Source organism: Rhynchophorus ferrugineus, unplaced genomic scaffold (genome assembly GCF_030347505.1).
Source record: "Rhynchophorus ferrugineus isolate W39M unplaced genomic scaffold, kcgeb_rfMv2 rfM4, whole genome shotgun sequence".
Lineage (NCBI taxonomy): Eukaryota > Metazoa > Arthropoda > Insecta > Coleoptera > Curculionidae > Rhynchophorus > Rhynchophorus ferrugineus.
This window is the reverse complement of record NW_027472583.1, coordinates 29,265,966-29,292,566: the sequence shown is the minus strand read 5'-3', so window position 1 is coordinate 29,292,566 and position 26,601 is coordinate 29,265,966. Positions and strand designations below refer to the sequence as shown.

The 26,601-nt window shown below is 34.4% G+C and overlaps 1 protein-coding gene across 1 annotated transcript in view; it reads left to right on the top strand.

The window, feature by feature from the left end:
* The window catches only part of dsf (nuclear receptor dissatisfaction), a 41,467-nt gene extending 14,866 nt beyond the window's left edge, over positions 1-26,601 (top strand). Inside the window, exons 4-8 of the mRNA XM_076404003.1 lie at positions 17,909-18,276; positions 18,339-18,500; positions 25,848-26,087; positions 26,148-26,229; positions 26,336-26,601. Of these exons, the coding sequence (XP_076260118.1) occupies positions 17,909-18,276; positions 18,339-18,500; positions 25,848-26,087; positions 26,148-26,229; positions 26,336-26,601 (1,118 nt within the window). The remainder of the gene's footprint in view (positions 1-17,908; positions 18,277-18,338; positions 18,501-25,847; positions 26,088-26,147; positions 26,230-26,335) is intronic.

Genomic DNA, 26,601 nt, shown 5'->3' with positions numbered 1-26,601 from the left:
TTACAGCAAAGGTGTTTGGTATTTTACAGAAATTGCTGTTGTACTTATAAATATGTAAAATCGGAAAATTTAATTAAATATTGGTACTGATTTGTAAAAAATATTTTGTAAGAAAGTATTATATCATTATTATATTACAGAGTATTACAAGTCAGCCCAGTACAGACTTAGTACGTCCCTGTTTTGGCGCTTGAATATATATCTCTGTTCAGCTAATGGGGATTGGAGGCTTCGCAAATAGAGCGACATTGAGCCGATTGAGCTTCCTGCGATGCGATGAGCCTTTATCCGGATCACTGCCTTTCGGTTACGCCGCCGCGAAAAGGATTTAATTTTTTCGTGGCTGTCTGTCTGGGGGTGAGAATTTCTTAAGACGCGATTATACACTTAATAATGCCTCTTTAAAATAATATTTTAGGTGAATTTCGTTTTTAAGAACGAATACTAGTTGATTTTTGATTTATTTAACATTTTTAGCAATTCTGGATAGAGTTATGGAGAGTTACTTCTTAAAAACATTATGTATTATTAGATTATTGTATGTGTTCTTACCGTTTTTTAAGGCAGTTATTGAGGAAAATTAATAATGTAATATATATTAATATATAATTGATCCGTGTATCAATATTGGTTTTAGTTTTCGAGTTCGTGCATGGTGGCAGCACTGTGCTCTTATAACGGCTGTCAGGTGACGTAAAAAAAATGCAGAGACAACGTTGCAAAGTCGACTCAAAGTGCTTTTGATACATTTGTGGAAGTTATATGTTTGATAAACGTTAAAATCATTACCAATAAACTCACAGATGCATATTCAATAGTTTGGTTTTACTATAGTAAACTGTCGTGGGCACCGACATTGTTTTGTAACACGTGCAGAACAAAGTGGTACAGGTGGCCAACTTGGTGAGCATACATACTTTTCATTTTCTCTACCAACGTTATCGGGAAAACAGAAAGAAGTATGTAGATGATTGCTACTTTTGTACGATGTCCGTTATAAAAAATGTCATAAGAAAATAGCAGAGCATAAAAACCCTGACCTGAACCAAATAACCGGTTACAAGTACATAATTGACAATTTGTTCAAAATTACTACAAGATTTGAGTTCGAATATCTCTCAAAAATATTTTCTGCATTTATATCATTGACATTTTCTGAAACTAAAACCAACAACTGGGAAATGACAGAGCAGCATCAGCTGTTATGCTATACAGAGAAATGTCAAAATCACAAAATTTATCTTACGTTATTTAACAGCTATTTACATTTATACTTACTAAGAAATGTATTACGAATAGATATCTCTGATCAAAATAGATGCAAGTGCCTAATATTAATTCTGTTTGATGGAGTTTGCCCAAAGCCAAGGTATAATTGTAGACAATACTTCTTTCTACAGTCTTCAACAGCCTTGTTTTTTAAAAAACAAAAAATAAATTACATAGAACACAAACATTTCATTTATACTTAGCATGTGACAAGACACTAACTCAGCTCCAATAATATATTTACTATGAACAGAATTTAAAAAAGAAACATTATAATTAACAAAACCTGTGTTATTCTAACTTTTACTTTTTCCATCCGCTTTTGTAGGCTTTAGACCCTTTATTAGCGTTTTGCCCAGATAGATTGAAAAATCTATCTCTCACCTAGATACATAGATTGAAATAATAAATCTTCTTTAATTGTATTATATGCTTATAAAAATGGTATTTATTTAAAAACAATGTCCTGAAATTCCATTAGACATCTTCGTACGTTATATTTACACCACTTAAATCCTATGTTTTCTAACAGTGTACGAAGGGGATAACTTCCTTAAGTTTTATATGAAAATTTCCCAAACTAACAATTTTCTCTGAAATAATTGTGTTAAATAATATTTATACGACAAAATTACTAACTGTTTTTATGCATTTCATAAATTTAACCCCGAATAGAACTAACATCAAGATAATCTTGATTCATCACCTGCTGCTGCTATTAATATTAAGTGCAACTGCAACAGTCTAAAAATATTTACAATAAAACTGCATCAACTTAATATTTCTTAGCATAAATACTGACCTCTAATGAACTGAAATAACTGATTCGAGATACAATCGGTTCCTGACTCTGGCTATTTAATGGCTTTGGCAGAAATAATCTCTTAGAACTTCAACAACCTGCCTGTAGGCAATAATTATTATTATATGATTTCCGTTATACAATATAACTATTTTTACATATAGAAGATCGCTTCAGTAAGTTATCTGCTGTACAAACTTATAATCTAAATATTATTCTAGATACTACTCTAACTTATTCTAAAGTCTATCCTAACTTACTCTAAAGGCTAAAATATTTCACTCTAAGTATCTATTAACCAGTTCGTATGGTAGTTTGCGTTTGAGCCTACGTACTTCACTGTCATCGCACACATTTAACTGTTTGGCGAGTGCATTGGGATCACTAACTTTCAGAGTACTTCGCACTAACACTTCGAATCACGCTCGTTATGGGTTCTAAGGGGATATCGCGCTGAATCAGTTTGTTGGGGATGTAATATGGAGTATCGACTATGACTTGCAACACTTTATTCTGGAAGCTCTGAAGGATAGCTGTGTTAGATTTGCTAGTAGTTCCCCACAGTTCAATACCAAATGGGCCTAAGTATTGATTTATATAGCAAAATATTGTTACCTAATGATAATTTAGATTTACGCCCTATCAGCCAATACATTTGGTTTAGTTCAAGCCCAAGCTGTTTGTGTTTTATGACTATATGTTTTTTCCATGTCAAAGGATTCGACAAAATTAATGATGTACATTGGCTGTATTATTGGAACGACTATAACTTCCATTCTCCTTGATGTACTAGAGTCCGCAAAATTTATGACTTTTTAGCTGTCATCTATTAATAGTTGAAGGTTTATATACTTTTCGAATGCTAATATTTGATGGTTGGAGATGGGAATAAGAATTTTTTTCATATTCGATTAAAACAGACTTTATGTTTCAGATATATACAGGAGAAAAGGTAAGATTAATATCCATAACCTTTATTGCAAACACGTATATTTCGTCATTTGAACTAATAAAAACAGCGTTAAGAGAAATTCGATGAACGTTCTTGAACCAATTCCATTTTCTGGCTGGATATCGAGATGAAAGACGGACGGTGCCACCGGAAAAAAAGCGAATACCCACCGAGAACCGAATTCAATTTTTAGATATAGAGCGCCGGCGTTCGATATCCAATAACAATTCGTCACAAAGTACAAAACAGCGCTTTCGCGTACCCCGCGGCGCTTCCGTGAATTACCGATAGGCGGCGACAGTTGTCCGAAATAAAATCCAGTTTTTTTCGAGCAAGCGTCATTGTCGGTAGCCACGGGGCAACGATTTATAGTGTTAATTTGACCCCGGAAATGGGAAAATAAATTTCCACGGTTCCGGACCGGTTTTTCGCATTAACAACACAAAGAGACGCCATCGCCCACAAAAAAAATTGGATCTGTTCTTTTATCCGCCCGTTCAGATTCATTACATTTCTATATTGATATCAACTCGATTTTGTTACATTACCAATTTTTAATAAAATACTAGCCAACCCAACAGACATGACGATGTTCTGTCTGACGTATGAATATTCAATTAGAACTGGTGGTGTTTATTGTAATCCCTTTTGCCATATTATTAACTGACTTCGACAATTCCGTCAATTGTAGGTCGATTTTCAATATTTTGAGAGTACATTTCCGAAGTGGTCCCATTAGAATATAAATAGAAATCGAGGGAAACGCTCAATTTTCAAAGGCAGGTTTATCTAAAATAATCAGATATTTGTGTATAATGTTATTACAGACCTGATGGGACGAAAAATAGGAAGTCATTCAGTGCAAAAACCATTCAGTTTGCTTTTTAAGCATTAAAGATAGTGTATAAGACCGCGTAGATATATCGTAGACAACTGCTTCTATGATGAAATGGTTAAAGCGTTTAGCTCCCAAATTAAATGTAAAGAATATTAATAGTTAAAGCACTAGACTAGATAGCGGATACTTACGAAAAAGAAAAATACCATACGAAAAACTAGACCAATTGGTTATGGTTTTGTAAAAACGTTTCAACAACTTCTCCCTCCTCCATCCGCTCGATGTGGTTGTATAGACAGCGTGTGTTGATCTGTTGCTCCTCGTCATCCCGAAAAATAGATTTGAGAAATTTTTGGATCAGCATTAAGCAATGAAAACAAAGAATTTGAAGATACACTTGAATGTGAATATTGATTCTGAGCTATTTTTGTTGCACCAAATGATGTCATTCGGAAGCAAGGATTGAATTTACGAATTTTAAGCAAATACAATTTCTATTGAGATATGGCTCTAGCTAATAGGGTTTTAAGTAGTTTTAGAGGCATATTTAATAATGGAGTGAAATAAAATTACATACATATGAACAGAAGAATATATTCCACCTGAACGTTCCAACAGGTTACCTCCGATAACCTCCAGACTGGCAAAATCTATTATTGTCGTGGTTATGTTTCTTCCTACAATACAACTATCATACAAACAATTGCAATCTGCTCCTTTGGTTTGTTTAATTTGCTTATTTATCAGACCTATAGTATCAAAGTGTGCTACAGTTTTTTAAAACTTGCAACCAAACTCTGTACTTTTCTTTTTATATCACAAGAGAGTTACGTATAGTAACAGCAAGAAAAACTTAGATTGTTAGTACTTACGAAATATTTCCCTTTTTAAAATGAAACGTTAACAATAACAAAAATAAACAAAAACTTTATGAAACACTATTAATAATTTTCTTTTTACATCACAAGAGAGAAAGAAGACTGAGGATTTGTCTAAAAAGTTCTGTATATGTAAGTACTATCTATAATAATAGCAAGAAAGACTCAGATTGTTAGTGCTTATGAAACATTTCCTTTTTTACGTCTTTTATCTGCAATGTATAATGAGGACAAAATACTATGAGGACAACATATTGAAAAACTATTAATTGATTATCATATCTTAATAGAATAATTTCGTTTCTAAAGAGGACCAAATCTATTACAATATTATATCATCTGAAACACAATAATTATTACATGTACTAAATATGTACAATGTATTTTTTTTTCGGATATGGAATCAGAAGCTTGAATTAATATAAATATCTCATGTTTTCATTTCATTCAAATATCGAAGCCAATTTTTTATTTTAGAGCAAATGTTGAAATGAAATATAAGAAAATGCAGAGTTATTTAATAAACGCACACAATCATTCTGAAATGCTCGAAGCATTCTTTAACACTGTTAAGTGCTGTCCTGGAAAAAGTATTGCCGTTCAAGCAATACTTTGGCAAAGTTACCAGAGTGGATGGAAGGTACTCAAAAAGTCCCCTTGCTATAAACTATGAGGATTAGAGAAAACATCTATGTGTTGCAGGACACCCTAACCCAAGAGGCCCAAATCTGGACATCTAAGATATAACGCAATCAAAGCCGGACTGAAATTGTTATGAGCTAATATAGTCTATTGGAATTTAGACAGTAGCTTGAAGTTTAGGGTATACGGCCACCAAAGGCGGATTGTAGTAGCTCAACAGTTGACTATTGGAATTTGGAGGGACCAAAACTTCTACATAAGAAAATAATTCCACAAAAATCATACCATGAAAACAGGTCAATTGAAAAGTCTCGGGCCTATCATAGTAACACATATTTTTTGGCAAAATTAGTTTATTTTATTCAACATAATTCCCTTCATGGGTAATACACTGATTATAGCGACCTTCCAACTTTTCGATATCATTTTCGTAGTAGGATTTGTCCTTTGCTTCAAAATAGGCCTCAGTTTCGTCGATCATCTTTTCATTCGAAGAAAATTTGTTCCCAGCGATAATGACCAAAACTGGAGAGTACGGTGGATGAGGAAGCGACTCGGAGCCCAATTCATGGATTTTTGACACCGTGCATTTTCTTGGTGAAGCAGCACTTTCTTTTTATTCAAGTGCGGTCGTTTTTCGGCGATTTCGTCCTTCAAACAGTCCAATAACGATATGTAATAGTATTGACAGTCATTCCTTTTTCAAGGTAGTTAATGAAAATTATCCCAAAATACAGCGCCATAACCTTGCCAGCCGACTGTTGCGTTTTCCCACACTTTGGAACGGTTTCATCCTGTGCAGTCCACTCGGATGACTGTCGATTGGACTTTGGAGTGAAATTATGGAGCCATGTTTCATCCATTGTCACATATCGACGCAAAAACTCGGGTTTATTACGTTTGATCATCTTCAGACACTGCTCCGAATCATTAACTCGTCATTGTTTTTGGTCAAAAGTGAGCTCACGCGGAACCCACTTTGCACAGAGCTTTCTCATACCCACATATTTGTTAATGATATGATATACACGTCCAGTTGATGTCTTTAGACTGCCTGCTATTTCACTCATTTTCAATTTAGGGTCATTCAGAATTATTTTGTGGATTTTTTTAACGTTTTCGTCGGCAGTAATCTCTTTTGGGCGTCTACTTCGTTCACCGTCTTCGGTACTCATTTCACCACGTCTAAACTTAGCATACCAATCCCTATTTGTTGATTGGTTGTAGTTGATTTTTGGGGCAGTGTCCGGAAACTCGGCATCAAGTTTTTGCTTCAATTGTATTTTTTCCCTTCAAAAAGCAATATTTTATCTCTACGCGAAATTGCTTTTTGTAATTTTTTTTTCACAATAACAAAAGCTCCTTCACTCAAAATGCTATATTTCACAAACTATTGATCCGACAGCTGTCAAATTTATACACGCATCTACTGAGAGTTAGAGCTAACAAAAATACATATGGATTTAATTCTAGTAGCGCCATCTATGTGTCAGGCCGGCCTTTTTGTTTAGTTGCTTCAGGAAGGAGGTGCGAAGAGATCGGTCTGGTGTATGGTTACATGATATGACCAATGATGTGTTTACATTATAAGGGTCTTACTTCCTTCGAACGATAGTGTTCAGTCATTCCAATAAGACGCCACTAATTCCCGTTTAAATAAAATAGCTTTACAGTAAATTAAAAGTGCTTTTTTACTATTCAACCCTATACATTTCAAAACTAGTGTATATTATATATTAATATGCCGAATTGTGTAGCATATACTTTTTTTAAAGAAAACTCTATAGATCAACATCCTTGTATCAACGAATTGTACTATTTACTATACTATAACTGTTAGCTTTGTACATGTATTCTCCGATATCACCTCAAAGCAGACAACGAGAACTTGGCTACTTAGAGGCAGAGGGCGTTTTGTACCTAGCCTATAAATTCCGAGTCCCAAATAAGTTAGCAAAAGGAAGCTTATTGAATCAGAACACGAAAATCTGCAGGAGAAAGGACCCGATGATGAGAACCGGGGTCAAAAAATGCAGATGTTTCGGCGTTGCGGGGACGGTCGGTTAACGAGGAGGGGGGAGCCGGAAGGCGCGAGGGGCGACGGGCGGTCGAAGGCGATTGAAAGAAGGCGGATCGAAGATTCGGCAATGTTGTTGTGCATTATTAATGATTCGGCAGATAGGCGGCAGACAGAATGGAATTATCGAGCTGAATTGGATGGGATTCGATATCGGCGTTAAGTTAAAAGCTGAAGAGAGATCACCGTTAACGTTGAAAATAATCCAATTTTTTAAATGTCTTAAATAGTTCATGATATCTTTGATTTAGAAGTTTGATTAGTTTTAAAATCAATAAAAGAAATCTCACATTAACATGTTCAGTAAAAAAATTGAGATTATACTTGGGTCAGGTTATTGAAGTGTGAATTTAAAAATGTAATTAAAGCATAAAACACATAATGTTTTATTAAATGACAATTTTTCATATCTACGTATGTTGAGTAACACCGTGTATTTATATAATACAAAGTTAATTAAAAATTTGAAATCGGGACAATAAAAGTCTCTTGTAGCGACCTTGAGTCATGTCGAATTTTACATAGTGGAATAACGGTCTACAAAATACTCAGAAATATAATCCAAAATGTAGAACACGGGCGGGGTGCCAGCAACGCCAACTAGAATCCGATAGCGAATAGCTGGCAACCCCGAGACGTTTATCTGGGATGTTATGTTTCAACATAACCCCTCTAGTCTTCAACACAGTATCTCTCCAACATCAGTACTTTTTCTGGTTGTAATTGTCAGGAAATTTGTAAAAATATTCATCTACAGACAACTCCTTCACGGGATGCAAAGCCCTTCCTATAAACAAATTTACTTTTTCAAGCCTAAGAAGCACTTTGAGGGTGATAACCAAGAAAATCGTACTCGAAATCCCGCAGTTTGCCTTTGTTTACGGGTACTCCGTTCTATTTATTTTTCTTCAAGCTTTATCTTCTCGAGTGGTTTGATCAAGATCGTTGGAGTAACATTGACCTGTAGCTATTCTGTCCTTTTCAAGATAATGATTTAACAGGATCCCTTTTGGTATCTTCGGATGAAATTCCTTAGAGGATAGTCCATCCAAAACAAAGAATTTTGTGATTATATGATATTCAAGCTTAAACATCCACCCAGTTTAACAAAAGAATAAGGCACTTGACCTATCGCATTTACATTTTTTGCAAATGTCATTAATTTTCTTATATTTTACAGGAAGAGACACCAAGGGTCTTTCCAAAGTTTAGCTACTTTAACTTGTTATACTGATCTTAAATATTTATTTAACAGATCTTACGGTACTTGTGCGAATATATGCAATGCACAATCTTGGACTGGAGAGCTTGTAAATACAAAATGGAATGGTTTTAGATTATTATTAACACTGTAACATATGTTAATATGTAACCTAATTCTTCAGTATTAACATGAAAGTACTATTATAGAATGTATAGCTGTTGTTATAACTTAAAAATATTTACAACATAGAGGTTTCAGGCCAATGAAGAGACTTTGACAGTATTCTTTAATAGCTGATTTAACTCACTTTTAAATTTAAGTAACTATGGGTTGTGCAATTACCATTAACATACGTTGGTTGGCTGAATTGTTTGCTTTTTCTTATAAGAAATAACATATGAGGTATAACAACACGTTCAACTTTTGTTTTCTTAGCAAAAAATAACTAAAAACTTACTAGCTACATTTAGATAACATCGTATCATATTTTATGTAAAGGGGAAGAAAAAAATATATATATATATATATATATATATATATATATATATATATATATATATATATGTAATATATTTAAAATTATTTAATATCAGATCACTTGTGCGAAATATATATAAGGATTCGAGAAAGGTGAAACTGAAGGGAAATGGGGATCCGGGTCCGAAATGTAGGGGGGATAGGGGCGGCGAAGGCGATTAGAGGGTGCTGAATTTCAAATTCTAGGATAGAAGCTACGATGTCCTGGGAAAGGATAATGAGATTCGCCACAGGGGACCGTGTAAAATGACCGAGCCGTGAAAGCTTTAGGTGTACAGTCAGAACGGTTGAATAGAACTGGAGAGTATTAAACTCTCCCTTTGTCGAATGAGATCGAAGACAATCCGACCAATAAGAAAACGACGAAAGAAAATTAGTAGACAATTCTCAGTTACGAGTGGTTCTTCTCGTTTGTTAGTCGAAACTTCAAACATAAAATAAAAACCAAAAACTTTTCTAACGCATTTTCTTTTCCTCTTTCAACTTACTAGTTACAATAACTAGTATCAGCACTGTTTCTCATAATGATCAAATGTTCAGAAAGTTTCTTTGTGAACCAATTCATTTAAGATTATTTGTTTTTCATTTTGTCGTGAGGCCGAGAGGCAATAAAGGTTTGATATAATTTTTGGGTCTTTATCTTAAAAACAGGTTGTTATACTATTAACAATTCAAAATAATGAAACTGAAGAACAAACCCACAAACTTTCTCACATACTTTTATGGAGTGGCCCCCTCTAAATGGATGATTTTGGATAACTTCCAAATATTCATAGAATTATGGATTGTTTAGGAATAATTGAGAATTTATATAAATAAGAAGACTTTGTTTAAATAAAGTAACTCGATCAAGAGAACTTTGATATCAGAGCTCCCATCCTGAAGATGCAATATATAACTATTGCAAAAGATTGCTTAGTTTTAATCAATAAACGCGGCTCTAACCCGGAAGCCCATAATTCAAATATCAATGATCGTGTAATAATAGTTAGAATTCATATCAAACTTCAGTTATTTATTGACACTTTAGAGTCAGAAAAAAAATAGTTAAAAAAAGCTTTGGAAGATATTCCATCCCCCGAAATAATACGTTGATGGTTTTTATAGACATAAAATAGATAAAAGAGACTGCAGCGGTGTTAGCTAAGGAGACTGGGGCAACGACGGTGGCAGGTCTGAACTAACTGAAGGTCTACGCTGCTTGCACCCGGCACGTATGCAACATCTGGGATACTATTTTTGGGCCTTTATCTTAAATGATTAAATGGCTAATAATTATTAATTAATTAAATGAATAAAAGTCAATAACTAAACTGTTAAGTTCCAATCTAACACTTGTTAACGATTCCACCATTTCAACATATCTAGGTAGTTCTTGCTTGTATATCCTTGATGACCTGCATGTCTATTGCAATAATTCTTTAGGAATCATATCAATTAATTTTGCATATCAATTCGATCGAGTTTAGTATGCAGTGATAGGGAGGAAGATGTAATGCTCTGTGGCCATATTGTTAAGTCATCTGATATGCCACGCATTTTTTAATTTTTTTATCATTTCTTAAAAAGTAAACTATATAAAATGCAATTAAACATTTTATTTATATTTAATGAGTAATAGTTCGAAATAGTTTACTCTTTAGCATGGTCTCTTCAAAAATGCTTTATGTATTGCAAATAATTCCTTAACTACAGCATTTGTCCATGTACTTGTTGAAATATTTAGTGTACATCGTCCATAACAATAACTGAATCTTCCTCGTTCTGTTCAAAACTTCTTTAACAGCTGATTTTTAAACCAAAGCAAAAACATGTTATGGTAAATTTCCCCATGGCAGTCGTCCTTTCGCTTGGGAGGAAAACACTAACTCTGCGCCTTATTTTTTATTTTGGGTTCCATTTTGAACTGTTAATGTCTCATTTAAATACACAAATTGAAATATAACAAGTTTTATTTTATTATATGCATTCTTTTAAAATCAATGTCTAAACGTTACATTAGTTACATTACCTCTTTGTGTATACTACACTATTTACACTATTTAAATCATATGTTTCACAACTGTGTAAGAAGAAAAGTTCTACGTCTTTCGAAGAGCTACATATTTCTACATTTTATAGGGATACCTTCCACACACACCACAGTTTTCTCTGAATTAATTGTATTAAATTATAATTATATTTATATAGCTGTAACACGCTAAAATATATTTCAATTAAAAACTGTAGCAGCTTAGAATTTAACACTATCAATAGACCTATACTTACCTAACACATTTTACTGGGAAAAGAAAGGCTCCATTATCACGTTCGTGTTCGAAGTAACTGTTTAGAGATCCAATATGTTTCTGGCCCTGGCTATCTAACGGCCTCGGCATTTTCAATAAAAAATAAGCAAATCACCAAAACGACGTTTGCAGACTTATAAGCTGTAATTATTATTATTACCGATTTGAAGAATTTTGAAGACGTTTAATAACCGGACGCATTTTGTAGGCTAATGAAAATAAAATGAAAAAGAAAATATTATTTAATTTTATCTCGAATTTACAAATAGCGGTAGGCAATACATTAAACATCTTGGTGACGTGAGCTCACTGCTATTTTGAATAGACTATATAACACATATAATAATAGGATAATACTAGTTAACGGAGACATTTCTTGAATGAGCTGATGATTCGATTCCAACTGCAACGAAAACAAATAAAGCGCTCGAAAAAAAAACAATAAAAGGAGGAAACCTTAAGAGATTCTTCTCAGTTTGCCAGTCCGGCACATAATCGTCAGAAGTGTTCCCGCGTTTAGACAATCCACAAAGGAAAAAATCTCCATTCCTTTTTGCCGGGCTCGCTTCCGAACGAGCCGGCCGAATCGGAGTAAAGAGGCGGATGATCCGGCTTTGTTTGAACAGATGTACTTAATTTTTAAAGTTGCACGCCATTTCCAAATCGCTTTAATGCCTTTTTTTATTGTCCGTCTTCGTATTCCTCCTTTTTTTCCATCTCTCGTCTCTACTTTGGCGAAAAATTAAGCCGTCTGACGGTACGAGCATCCTGCGAGATATTTCCTTTGTGCCGTTGCTGCGCGAAAGATCGCTCGCCAAGAATATCCCTTTTATTTCCTTTTCGTTTTCCAATTTCATTGAAGACAAAAAAGGCGTATTAATTGACAGGAAAATCAAAAGACGTCGCAAAGTTTTTTTCAAAAAGCGTCAATTGATTGGTGATTGCTGATTGCATATCATCTGTAACATGAATGCATAACTCAATTAAATGGCGTTCTTGTTGATATGGATATCACCTCGCTTGGGCATAGATATTTGTAAATTTTTTACTCAATAATTTTTTTTTTATAACATCTTTATTAGATACGCTTAGTACAATCTTAATTATTATTATTATTACAATTAATTTATTACTACTTTTCCTATGTGCTTGGATTAATTAGCAAGCAAGACGACTCAATAAATGAGATGTTTTTCATCTTACTAGTGAGTCGGTAGGCTTCATGAGTTGCCAAATTAATACAGCAAGGGATGTTATTCAACTGTAATCAGTTACAGTGATAAGTGGTTTTGGCTCCATGTTCAACAATATTATATACTTTTAAGATAAATTTCTTAAAACGGACCTAACAATGATGTGTCTAAAACATATATTTCATTAAATAATATTAATTGGTATATTAATAAAAGTATCTAGGATAAAATATTGCAAATTATTCACTAGATTCCTAATTATTTTTTTGAAATTAAATGACCTATTACTCAATAAAAGCATTACATTGAAGTTTTCCTGTCTGTCTAAAAAAATATTATTTTAGTTTAATAGAATTATCATATTAATTTTGTTTTTATTTCTATATTTGTATTCTTTCTATCAAATGATCAAACGCCTCCATCGATTTTTCTGGAAATAGAATTTAATGGATACCAGGTAACTTTTTGCAATGCAGTTTTACCATGTGAATGAGGTACCCGAATATAGCATTCATGGAAGAAGTTTTTTCAACGTAAATTAAATAGTCGACTATGTTGTTTACCCTTCTTAAGGTAATAAACATGAATTATACATTGTAAAATGCTATATTATAAATCTCTCAAAACGCATCACTGACAGAAAAAAACAACTCAACTTGAATACTTTAGTTTCGAATATATTATGGCGAATACTCCTTCATCTATATTTATAAGTCACGGTAAACATCTACCTTTGGAAACTTGTTCACATAAATATTTGTATGATTATGTTTAAATTCAGCTGTCCAAAATTATAGGTCTGATAATAAAGATGAAAATTCCAAATGCACTTTTCTCAGCCCAATTTGGTTTTCATTAATTTTCCTTCATTGTAATAACCTAAATGTATTCTATTTAAATTAGTGATACTTTGTTACCGAAGTACAGAAGCATGTGATAAATTATAAATTATCATTTATTTTATTTCAATTGTTTATTGTTTGTCAAGGTATATTTATGAAATCATGAAATTCCAGTATGCGATTTCCAGTATTCCATTTAGGAATAAACATCTGAAGATCTTGAAAAAAATATCGCGTTATTCCCAGCGTACGATTGCGATCTGATTGTAGCTTTCAATATATTTCGTTTTCAATACAATATTTACTTGGTACTCAATAACAAAAGAAATAGTGTGAAATTTATCATTATTGTAAAATGACATTTAGATCGCATTTTTCGCACTTCTCCCCAAGTGGTCAAAATATATTCCTACAAATTTTATTCATGATTCATCAGTGTTGACGATGACGAATTGACGACAAAATATTTTTTGAGGTACGAGAGAGTCCAGAAATCAAAGAGAGCTAAACCTGGAAAATAAATCGGTTAATAAAATAATTAAAATAATTAACGAAACATAATTTCCTTAATAACTTAACGACCAACCTGGACCATCAACCGCAGAGATGAGAAACCACGCAAAAAATTGTTTTAATCCCCTTTAAAACAGACGAATACGTTTTATTCCATTCTTGGCGAACACGACCACTAATTGACAGCTTGCTATAACTTAAGAATTTTCAGATTAAGTTTTACTTAACATGAAATGTTATGTTCTTAGTAATGATTAATGATATTTATTATTCTGTTCAAGATTCAAGTTCAAGAATTTGAAGCTAGCAGGACAAAAAAAATATGATGAAAAATAGGATAAAAATATATGATAAAATAATATGATAAAAATACGTTTAAATTGACTCATTATTATATTAATTAACAATTCATTAAGAAGTTGAAACAACCAAACCATTAACATCCAGAAAAAAAATACGGCCAGCTCCAATGTATTCGTCTGCGTTTTTTAACTGGACCCGAAGCAGAAGAAAAAAAGCAATTTTTCATATTTTGCAGGCCCTAAAGGCAGCAGAATTGCCGCAGGAGAAGATTTATAGTAGTCCTTTCATTCCCGCCTGCCGACGTTGTTAGAAGTGAAGTAGTCCGAAGGCTGTACAGCCACCGCACGTCATCATTAACCGACCTTGGCGGGGGGAGACGGTGGGGAAACGGGCCGGGCGCTCGGGTAAGGAGAACGAGCAGGAGGAGGATGAGGAGGAGGGGAGCTGGTTAGGTCGACGACGAAGACGACGGGGTATGTGGAAAGAAGTGGGGGCAGGGTGGGAAGGGACTTTGCAGCTGACGCTTTCGCAGTGTTGGGATTACGTACGGGAAGCTCCCGCGTATAGATATAGAAGTACTTATGGTGCTTTATTAAGCATTTTAAGAATTAAATGGACGTGAACGAGATGAAATGGGGCGTTTTCGGGTTCTTTACGATTGGACGTTTCTTTTTCCTCGGCCGCTAGAAAGGCTATTTTAATAGATACCGGCTGAGATAACAAGATAATAACCATAATTTCTATTCCTTCAACAAAAGAGAGTACAATAGTAGATGGAAAATTATTATATTTTTAATGGGTTCTGCATTATAATAATAATTATGTATATAGATACTTCTGACCTCCTCAACCACTGACTTTCTCAACATTGAACACCCTTAGAATGCATTTATGGGAAAGTTTCTCAAGTTTTCGGAAAAGTTGTCAAATTCGATTTTTGAAATTACCTTTAAATTCTTCTTATGCAAGGGCATATTATCTGGCCACTTCTTAAGAAAGTTATTCTATCAAGATAGAAAAATCAATGCACGATAAAAAATAGATGTTATAATCTGGGGAATTTGGAATATTTTATACCATAGTCGATTTCTATCCTATAAGTATTTCTTAGAAATAGTAGCTAGTTAAAGCTAGTTCTAAGAAGAAATTTTCTAAAAATTATGTTTAGTCAATAAAATTTTAAAGCAATCATTCAAAAAAAAAATCAGTAGTTTTCAGACTTTTTCGAGGACACGATCCAGACCCTTATAATTCTATTACTTAACATTTTCTAAGCTGACAGTGAGAAGAACCAGAAACATTTGCAAATTTTAGACGTGTTATTCTTAACATAGATTGTAATCCATATTAAGGCCTTTTTGAATTTCAAAATTCAAGAATTATTATCGGATTAATACTATTTATGTTTTGGATAGCGTTTTCACCACTTTTTTCGTTATCTATAAATAAAATTTCAATAATGGCGAGTCGTTATTGGCTGCTGAAGCTGCTATATTGTATTGACAGTCTAGTATTCCAATTTTGATCAAAAAACAAAGTATTGCTAATATGCATCCACAACTCAATTAATGTCAATTAAATTTTTGGAAATGATTTTGGATAGACCATCTAGTAGTTTCTTAAAATACAACATTGGTGAACCCATGAACATCAACGGCAAGTATAAGCAAATCCTAAAACCAATATGGACTTCTGGAATCCAGCTATGAGTAAAGTGTAATTTAAATAAAATACACATTTTTCGGAGCTAAGTTCTACGAGGTATCGTATATCTACCCAGATAGACCCAGACTGTAGGAATGATTACTTACAGTGCAACTTTCACATGCCAACTATTACCCAGGAAATTAAGAGAATCGTAAAAAGACATAAGGAGAGACTCCACTGTCATTTTAATGACAATCCTTGTCAAATACTCTAGCAAGACTCAAACGAATCAATACATTGAAACTTGTAAAGCAGTGAAATACATTTACCAGAATATATGAATGTTAGTTAATACTAATACATAATAACTGATGTTAATTAATACATCAATTATTAACACATTAATTCCCAAAGACAGGATTACAATGACATAAAAACTAGGTATATAAACTAGATGATATACCTAGCTTTATGCCATTGTAAAAAAATTTTAGGTTAGTTGGCAACGACTGGTAACAAAGTATCAATAAAAGAAAAATAAAAAGCCGCGATGAACACTTGAACAAAGTTAAATTCAATACAAAATGGCGTACAGGCTGTCTTTCTAACAAAAAATAATTTCGTCCCCAACATCCTATTAAAAAGCTCTAAAATTTAGTTTGCAAATACACATTAGTTGCTCAATTATGGCAACTTCTTTACACATACCATATTTGTTACTATATTAATATTATTGTTACTAAGTTTCTCGAAGAAAAGAAATACTGCACTGTAATATTCCTAAACATCTCACAAGCTTTTGACCGTGTAGCAAATTGTTATCGCGAAATTATTGTCGACTGGAATCATATATTTTCGGAAGAGCCCTTCTCTACAATTAAACATATTTGGGCTGGAGTTTCACAACATATCCTAGTGACAAAAGAAACAGTATTTGGAATATGTGTCGATAACACAGATATCACGGTAAAAGATATATCCCTGTCTAAGGCTGTAAAAAAGTACAAGTGGCCCTTAACAAGGTCTACAAATGGACCAAAAACCGGCAAAAATAGCTAAATAGCTCATCTTTGCTTAAAATCTGTCCATGTTAATTTTGCGTTGCAGAGAAATGACAAAACTCTAATTATATTACTTAGTGAATGCCCTCTCGACATATATCTCGACGGTAGGTTAAATTAGGAAAATCATGTTAGACAAAAAGCATAGTAGATTGGACTCAAAGTCAAGAAATTGTACTGGTTAGTCGGAAGATACTCTCAACTTGATCTAAAATTATAATGATTGGTTTATCAGTCAATCATAAAACCTATTTGGACCTATAGGCTGCAAATATGAGGTTGCATTAAGACATCAAATTAACTAGTTATCCAACGTACCGAAAACAAAGTTCTACGATTAATTACCAATGCTTATCGCTATATAACGAACGAAGAGCTACCCAAGGACCTCGAAATCAAATGATTACACGAAGTGATCCAAGATTTCGCTCTAAAACATGAAATAAGTCTGATTAATAAAAAAATATTAATTTTTCAATTTTGTACAATATATATTTACAATATTTTACAACAATATTTCTATTTTGTATATGATTATAATAGCTATATAATTAGTTTGGTAGAACAACACTTAGAAATAATGATATTAAAATTTATAAATTGTTTAAGTTATGTTCTATTAAGTTCTTTTCATAACAAATAATATATCCACTTTTATGCAATGTGTTACCGCACAAAGATACTACAACACTTAACTAAATGAAAGTGAAAATCTAACTGAAAATAAACACTTAAACACTATCATATCAACATATCTGATCGTGTAGTACTAACCCCCAACCCAAATAGATTTAATAATATAATAAAGTTTATCAGCTTACAGTACAGGAATAATAAATATAACTGATTAATTTTCTTGCAGCTGTTCAACACGAAAGAGGGCCCCGTAAACCCAAACTGCAACAACTGGCTAACGGCAACAATGGCAACCAACACCAAGTACCCACGTCACATTCCTCCCATCCTGTTCAACTACCATTACCAGAAGGTGTCACTAGTAAAATAACGCCGACCAGTGGAAGCTCATTTCAGTTTACACCGAGCAGCTTGTTTGTTCCACCACATCATCCTCTGAAGGTACTGACGTTGCCTCCACCTCCCCCTCTCGGAAGTCCCCCCGGAGCCCACTTGGATAATAACCCAGCTATCCCACCTCCGTTGTTTCATCATCCTCATTTACCTCCACCTCCCGGTTTACTACATGTGTTGATGTCAGCGGAGAAATGTCAGGTAGATTTGATGAAGAAAGAACGTAGTATTTTAATTAACATATATGCGGTTTTGTGTTCCAGGAACTTGTATGGGGTACGAAGCTCACTCAGTTAGAATCAACAGCTACATCGGAATCCAGCAGTGGGCTAAGTATATCCAGTCCTGGATTGCCTATAACTCAAATGAGTCCCAGTCCCACTCTAACGCCATTACCATTAACGCCCACGTGGGAAATGTTACAAGTAAGTCTAAACACTATTACCAGTTATATAATACATAAAAATTAACCAAGAAATCCAAATATATTTTACAAACTAACTACACTTACTTTGATATCTCAAAGGAAATCAAGGAAAAACATAAAGAACTACACTCTAAAAATACTAGGAATTTGTTGAAAGATTTGAAATGAAGATTGATTTGAAAAAAGAGAAACAACACTTATGAATTCAAATATCTTTTACCATTTCATATAACTTTTTTCCATCTTTCTGGCAATATTGCGATACATTTTCAGTCAATTTACGTGGTCACCATTTTCTCTCCTTTTGTATCTTTAACATAGTACGTATAAATTTATAAACAGTTAATTCGTAAACTTCTTTTGACTATTTTGGGGAATTTAAACTACGTTTTGTTCCATAGCGTTACCATTCATGGTGTTGGAACTATTTGGTCCTCCAGAGCGTCCTCTGTCATTGAGATTTCCTCAAAGCTAATAATATTAAATGGAAGACTGTTTTATATAGAGAAATGTCTAAACCAATGAAAGTAACAATTAGGTTAGATTATTTATTAGCAGTTACCTACATATATATTTCACATTTTCACCAAAAAATATCGCTGAACAAAATACAAGCACTAAATATAAAAATATATAGATTTTTGTTTCTCCAATACTTGCTAAACCCGATGATACTTTTCTGTGAGCCAGTGTGACATTAGTCATTAACATAACAGGTCAATTGAAAAGTCTCCGGCCTGACACATCTATAGCGCTACTAGAATTAAATCCATATAATTTTTAGTTAGCCCTAACCCTCAAAATATGCGTGTTTAAATTTGACAGCTGTCGGATCATTAGTTTGTGAATTTTAGCATTTTGAGTGAAGCAACTTTTGTTATTGTGAAAAAAATGGATAAAAGAGAATTTGGCGTGTTGATAAAATATTGCTTTTTGAAGGGAAAAAATACAGTTGAAGCAAAAAATTGGATTGCTGCCAAGTTTTCGGACATCGTCCCAAGAAAATCAACCATCAAAGATTGGTATGATAAGTTTAGACGTGGTGAAATGAGCACTAAAGACGGTGAATGTAGTGGACGCCTAAAAGAGATTGTTACCGACGAAAACATTTTAAAAATCTACAAAATGATTTTGAATGACCGTAAAATGAAACTGAATGAAATAGAAGATACTCTACAGATATTAACTGAACATGTACATTATATCATTCACGAATATTTGGATAAAAGAAAGCTCTGTGCAAAGTGGGTGCCGCGCGAGTTCATTTTTGACCAAAATCAACGACGAGTTGATGATTCAGAGCAGTGTTCATAGAAGATAATGCGTAATAAACTCGAGTTTTTGCGTCGATATGTGACAATGGATGAAACATGGCTCCATTATTTCACTCCGAAGTCCAATCGACAGTCATCCGAGTGGACTGCTCACGATGAACCCGTTCCAAAGCGTAGGAAAACGCAACAGTCGGCTGGCAAGGTTATGGTATCTGTATTTTGGAATCCGCATGGAATAATTTTTATTGACTACCTTGAAAAAGGAAGGACCGTCAACAGCGACCATTACATAGCGTTATTGGACCGTTTGAACGACAAAATCGCCGAAAAACGGCCGCATTTGAAGGAAAAGAAAGTGCTGCTTCACCAAGATAATGCACCGTGTCAAAAATCCACGAATTGGGCATCGAATTGCTTCTTCATCCACCATATTCTCCAGATCTGGTCCCGAGCCACTATTTTCTATTCTCAGATCTCAAAATAATGCTCGCTGGGAAAAAATGTCCGTCGAATGAAGAACTGATCGACAAAACTGAGGCTTATTTTGAAGCAAAGGACAAATCCTACTACAAAAATCGTATCAAAAAGTTGGAAGGTCGCTGCATATCACCATTGAAGAAAGTTATGTTGAATAAAAAAAAATTATTTTGCCAAAAAAAATGTGTTTTGCTATGGTAGACCGGGGACTTTTCAATTAACTTATTAAGTGATACAAATACGCGATAAAATACAATAAATGTATTCTAGCCATTATAAATTTACTAAAAGAAAACTTACGTTTCGTTACTGTAGGTAGTAGTGGAATGCAAGGAAAGAAAGAAAGAAAGAAATTGACATATGCATGGAAATTCAAAACGCATTCTTGCACAGATTGGTATTGCGAGTTATTAGTAATTATAGCAAAAACAAGTGACATTCCACAAGGTGATCAACTTGAGCGCAGTACTAAAAATAACGGATTTATTATAAAAAACAGATCACTCTATAATTTGATATCTTCAATATTTGACATATTTAAAAACAAATGAGTCAAAATTTTAATTTGAGAAATTTATTTTTATTGAATCATTTAATTTTAAGTACATACTTAATGCTAACCTTTGATGAGTATTGAATATTAGTTTTTCCCTTAACAACTGTATGTAGCTTTCATAAAACATTATAATTTTCCATTTCCATTTGACCTTTGAAATACAATACTAGACTTTTATATTAAGATGCAATGTTGCGTAAAACGTGTTGTCATCTATCAATTAATTACCAAGTCTTGCGAGTAAAGGCAAACAGAAACGGAATTCTTATCCAAAGAGATACAAATATAACAATGATGAAAAAAATATACATATAAAACATTTAATCAAAATTACAAGAATGCAAATATATCTTTTGGAGATTTTAAGGCATCCCACAAAACGACATAAAGATTGACAGTATGGGGGCGTGGCTCTCTTTCCCGGGTTGACTTTCATTCGCAGTGACTTCTCGGCGGCCAGACAAAATCCCATTGGCTTTCGGGGAATTTCGCAGGTTTTTCCCAGTCCGCCTTCTTTCCACTGATGTTGGGGATTTGCTAGGAGTATCCTGTTCGGTATAGTTGCTTTACTTGACAAATAACACTTGTAGGTGGGTGGAGATAATAGTTGAAGTATTTTGTCAATGCATAAATTATTGATTGTAATTTTGAATTTTTTTTCAGTTTCCAACCAACTTTTAAATCAATAGAAATAAATTAAATTATAACCTGAATTATTACCAGCGAAAGATGATAAAATAAAACTTGAAAAGAAGACAGATTCATAAATTATATATCACAAACAAAAATATGTTAAAATATTATTAAAACAGAATATTCGCATACTTAAATAGTTATTATTACAGTGTAACAATATATGTTATTAAGAGAGTCTAATGTCATAAAACATACATTACAGTTGTACGAGTATAAGTTTAATTATTTTTTTACTTCAATATTATTATGTCAAATTTTCCTTATTTAATTAAATTGAGAATATTTTTGAATAATCCGTAATACAGTATAACATGCTATAAGACCATTTTTAAATGCTCGAATGCTCTAATTATTAATAAAAAAAAAACCCACTGGAGTAATGTTAAATGTGTCTTGAACCTGTAGGAATGTTGCTCAGGTCAGTCGGTCGGTCGAAATGTGTGGCTGTCAATGCGGTTATTTGTCCGAACACTCACTACTATTTTTGGACGGAATTTGCACGAGAACTAAAAACACTGGTTGAAGAAATACTTGTTCATTTCTATTATAATTGATACATGTGGTCGACGGGAGAATGGACAGGATATTAGGTTAAGGTGAAGGAAGTACGGTAGCGCTGTGGAAGTGGTAGTGTTATAACGGGGTAGAGAAAAGAAAAGCGAGCGAGACGTCGTTGTGATGGTCTTTTATAGCCTGAAACTGCATGGTACCAATCCGCCGGCGTTGTCAACCTTTGAACTTGTTGTAGGTGAATGCGTGGTGGCCTAAAGGGTCGTAGCGGTCGTTACATCACTCCCCTCCTAGTGGAGCTGCCGTGGAACTTACTTCTATGTGTGCAGGTTCCGGAGTACACCCGCAGTTACGTAATGAATCGCCTAGAGACTGCTTATGAGATGGGGATCCCAACCTGAGCGAGGGGTTTCACGGGATCAGCTGCCATCGAAATTGTAGCAGGACGTCGTTCGTCTTGGGGCATTCCGACTTGTTTGAGGGTACCTATAAATGTGGTGACTTAAGTGTCTCGTTTGGTGATGCAAGGGCGTTCATGTGTTTATGTTATGCATGATGGGCTTCTGTGGTTTTCGTCCACCAGGCTAGTCTCGTGGGATAAGTTCGACAATGTGATGTTGATGGGTTCTATTCCTCGTGCTATCCTCCCATGCACGTGTCAAACACCTGTCGAGTGGCGTATGTTGAGCTGGTTTACCTGTTAGGCACTTTGATCACGTCGGGGTCACCAATTGTAGGAATGTTCGTTAGGTCGGTCGGTCGGTCGAAATGTGTGGCTGTTAATGCGATTATTTGTCCGAACACTCAATACTATTTTTGGAAGGAATCTGCGGCTGAACTGGAGACCGAGGTATGAAACTTTCTGGAGCCATGGGATAGGAACTTTATCGATTTGGAGACGATAGGCGTGAAATTCCTTCTTGCGGTGGAACAGAATAGCCTGAGTTTTGCGCGGGTTAATCTGAAGCCGCCAGAATTTTTACCACGCTATCGCTTCGTTCAGTTATACTTGGAGTCTATTACGTATTGCGTCAGGACAGTAACCGGTTGCGAAGAAAGCGGTATCATTTGCATAAAATGCTGCAATTTATATGCAATAATTTGCATATAAAGTTTGAATAGGGCTGGGGCTAATAGAGCGACCTGCGGGACTCCTGCGGAGATTTGTTTACGAGAGGGGACTGCGTCACCGATCCTCACCTGAAAGGACCTACTAGACGAGCGAGACGTCGTCGTGATGGTCTTTTATAGCCGGGAACTGCATGGTACCAATCCATCGGCGCTGCCAACCTTTGAACTTGTTGTAGGTGAATGCGTGGTAGCCTAAAGGGTCGTAGCGGTCGCTACAAACCTGAATTAAATAAAGTGCCTGATGGAGGTTAACCACCTGCAACCTTGTATAGTACAAATATGTCGATATAAATTTGTTGTGGTAATTTTTCACTTTCACATTACAACTTGCATTAATTTATTCTTCTATATCATGATTTACAAATAATTGCTTTATAAATATTTTTCATTTGGAAACTCATCATCAAAATTGATAGGCGTTATATTGTTCGAACAATCGCTTTTTATTTAGATAATATAATTTATTTCGGCAATAAAACAAATATTATGACATTATACTAATTACAAATTGAGAATGACTTAATTGAGAATGACAAATTAGTGAGTCACACAAACATTGCAAATTAGGGGTTTCCATTTTTGCCTTTAAACAAAATTAATAAACACAAATTTATATTTGAACGCTTAGTTAGAAATATATTAAGCTCTATTTTAAAATCAAGGCTTAGATATATATATATATATATATATATATATATATATATATATATATATATATATATATATATATATATTCATAACGCCATCTTTGAATGATGTTTACCTTATATTAGAACTATTCAATAAATAGCTGCGCCGGTTAGATTAGTGCAGTGGTGAAGGCGTGGGGACGGTCCCTCTACTGCTGCGATGGTCACGATTTCGAATCCTCTTCGGACATGGTCGTAAATCTATGTTTGTGGTTTTTATAATTCTGATTCTTCTGGAATGGTCTTCAAGTAACCTTAATTTCGAGGACTGTACAAAAACTATAAAAAAAGATAGCTGCCCGCAAACAATATATATAATACACTTCATTCGTGCCAACAAGCATGTTAAAGAAGCGAGCAGTTTTATATAAGTCTCAATGAAATGTGATTGTGGGTTGCCTGGAGGATAATCCGAATGAACACTCCACCATAAATTATTATTATATAAGCAAATGTTGAAGCCTTAGTGGATCTATGGTTGCAAGAAAAAATCTAATATTAATTTACATTGATCAAACTTACCAAAGTTCTTCGCAGCATTGTTAACGATCAGCGAATAAATTAAACGATTTGCCAAAAAAAAATCAAGAGAGATTGAGTAAACATAGAAATGTCGAAGTACTATAGCTGCTAAACAACAATGAACTTACCCGGAGGTTGAGATAAAAACCTCTTGAAATAATATAATTATGTGTGTAAATTATACAGTGTTTTAAAGTTACGCGGACTGAACCAGTATTAAATGTCAATATCCAATATAAATGTGCTTTTAAATTTTTTAAAAAATCGAGCCAATAGTCGATTTTCTCTGTAAACGCTATCGTTTGCTAAATTAATTAAAAACTTGAAAACGTTTACAGAAACCTCGAAAAAAGTTAACAAAACACTATTAACTACACTTAAAAAGTTAATTGAAAAGTCCCCGGCCTGATACATAGAATTACGCGTTTGAGTGAAGCAACTTTTGTTAATGTGAAAAAAATGGATAAAAAGAAATTTCGCGTGTTGATAATATATTGCTTTTTGAAGAGAAAAAAAAAGTTGAAGTAAAAGCTTGGCTTGATGCCGAGTTTCCGGACACTGCCCCAGGAAGGTCATCCATCAAGGATTGGTATGTTAAGTTTCGACGTGGTGAAATGTGCACCAAAGACCGTGAACGCAGTGGACGCCCAAAAGAGGTTGTTATCGACGAAACCATTTAAAAAATCCACAAAATGATTTTGAATGACCGCAAATTGAAATTGAATGAAATAGCAGACACTCTAAAGATATGAACTGAACATGTACATCATATCATTTACGAATATTTAGGTATGAGAAAGCTCTGTGCAAAGTGGGTGCCACGCGAGCTCACTTTTGGCCAAAAACAACGACGAGTTGAGGATTCGGAACAGTGTTTGAAGATGATCAAGCGTAATAAACCCGAGTTTTTGCGTCGGTATGTGACAATGAATGAAACATTGCTCCATCATTTCACTTCGAAGTCCAATCGACAGTTATCCGAGTGGACTGTATACGATGAACCCACTCCAAAAGGTAACAGTCGGCTGGCAAGGTTATGGCGTCTGTATTTTGGGATGCACATGGAATAATTTTCATTGAGTACCTTGAAAAAGGAAGCACCATCAACAGCGAGTATTACATATCGTTATTGGACCGTTTGAAGGATGAAATCGCTGAAAACGGCCGCATTTGAAGAAAAAAGTGCTGCTTCATCAAGACAATGTACCGTGTCACAAGTCAGTGAAAACGATGGCAAAAATCCATGAATTGGGCTTTGAATTGCTTCCTCATCCACCGTATACGAAATGGTATAGAAAAGTTTGAAGATCACTATAATCAGTGTAGCACACTTGAAGGGAATTATATTACATAAAGAAACTAATTTTGGCAAAAAAATGTGTTTTATTATGATACCGATATAAACTCATACTGAAAGCAATAATAACGTATAATTTTGCCCTCCATATCAGAGTCACGAACAACCAAAAATCTTTATTTTTTATTTCTAGGAAACTACAGCGAGACTCCTTTTTATGGCCGTAAGATGGGTGCGTTGCCTTGCTCCATTTCAAACCCTTAGCAAGCACGACCAGCTTCTGCTTCTACAAGAATCGTGGAAAGAATTGTTTCTACTTCACTTAGCACAGTGGTCTGTGCCTTGGGATTTGTCAGCCGTCTTGGGTTGTACACAAGCACGAGAACGCTTACCAAATGATGTTCATACTGCAACCGAGATCAAGACCATTCAGGTAAAACCAACCTAGTGACATGAATAGTGCTATTTATTAGGAGATTTATTTGTATTACAGGAAATTATGTGTCGTTTTAGACAGATTTCTCCTGACGGTAGTGAGTGTGGATGTATGAAGGCAATAATATTATTCACCCCAGGTAGGTCCACCTATAAACAGAAGTTATCATGATAATGTTTCTATAACTATTACACAGGTGCTATAACGAAAACATAGATGCTATAAGCTTTCGTTTTTATTTGCAGAAACTGCTGGACTTTGTGATGTACAACCAGTAGAAATGCTTCAAGATCAAGCGCAATGCATTTTGGGAGATTACGTCCGAATGAGATATCCCAGACAGCCCACTCGTTTCGGTAGGTTACTGCTGTTGGTTCCCAGTTTAAGAGCCATCAGATCCATCACGGTAGAACTGCTCTTCTTCAAAGAGACAATTGGAGAAATACCCATCACTCAACTGTTGGGCGACATGTATTATATGGAGAAATGTGCTTCTGGAGGTGGACAATAA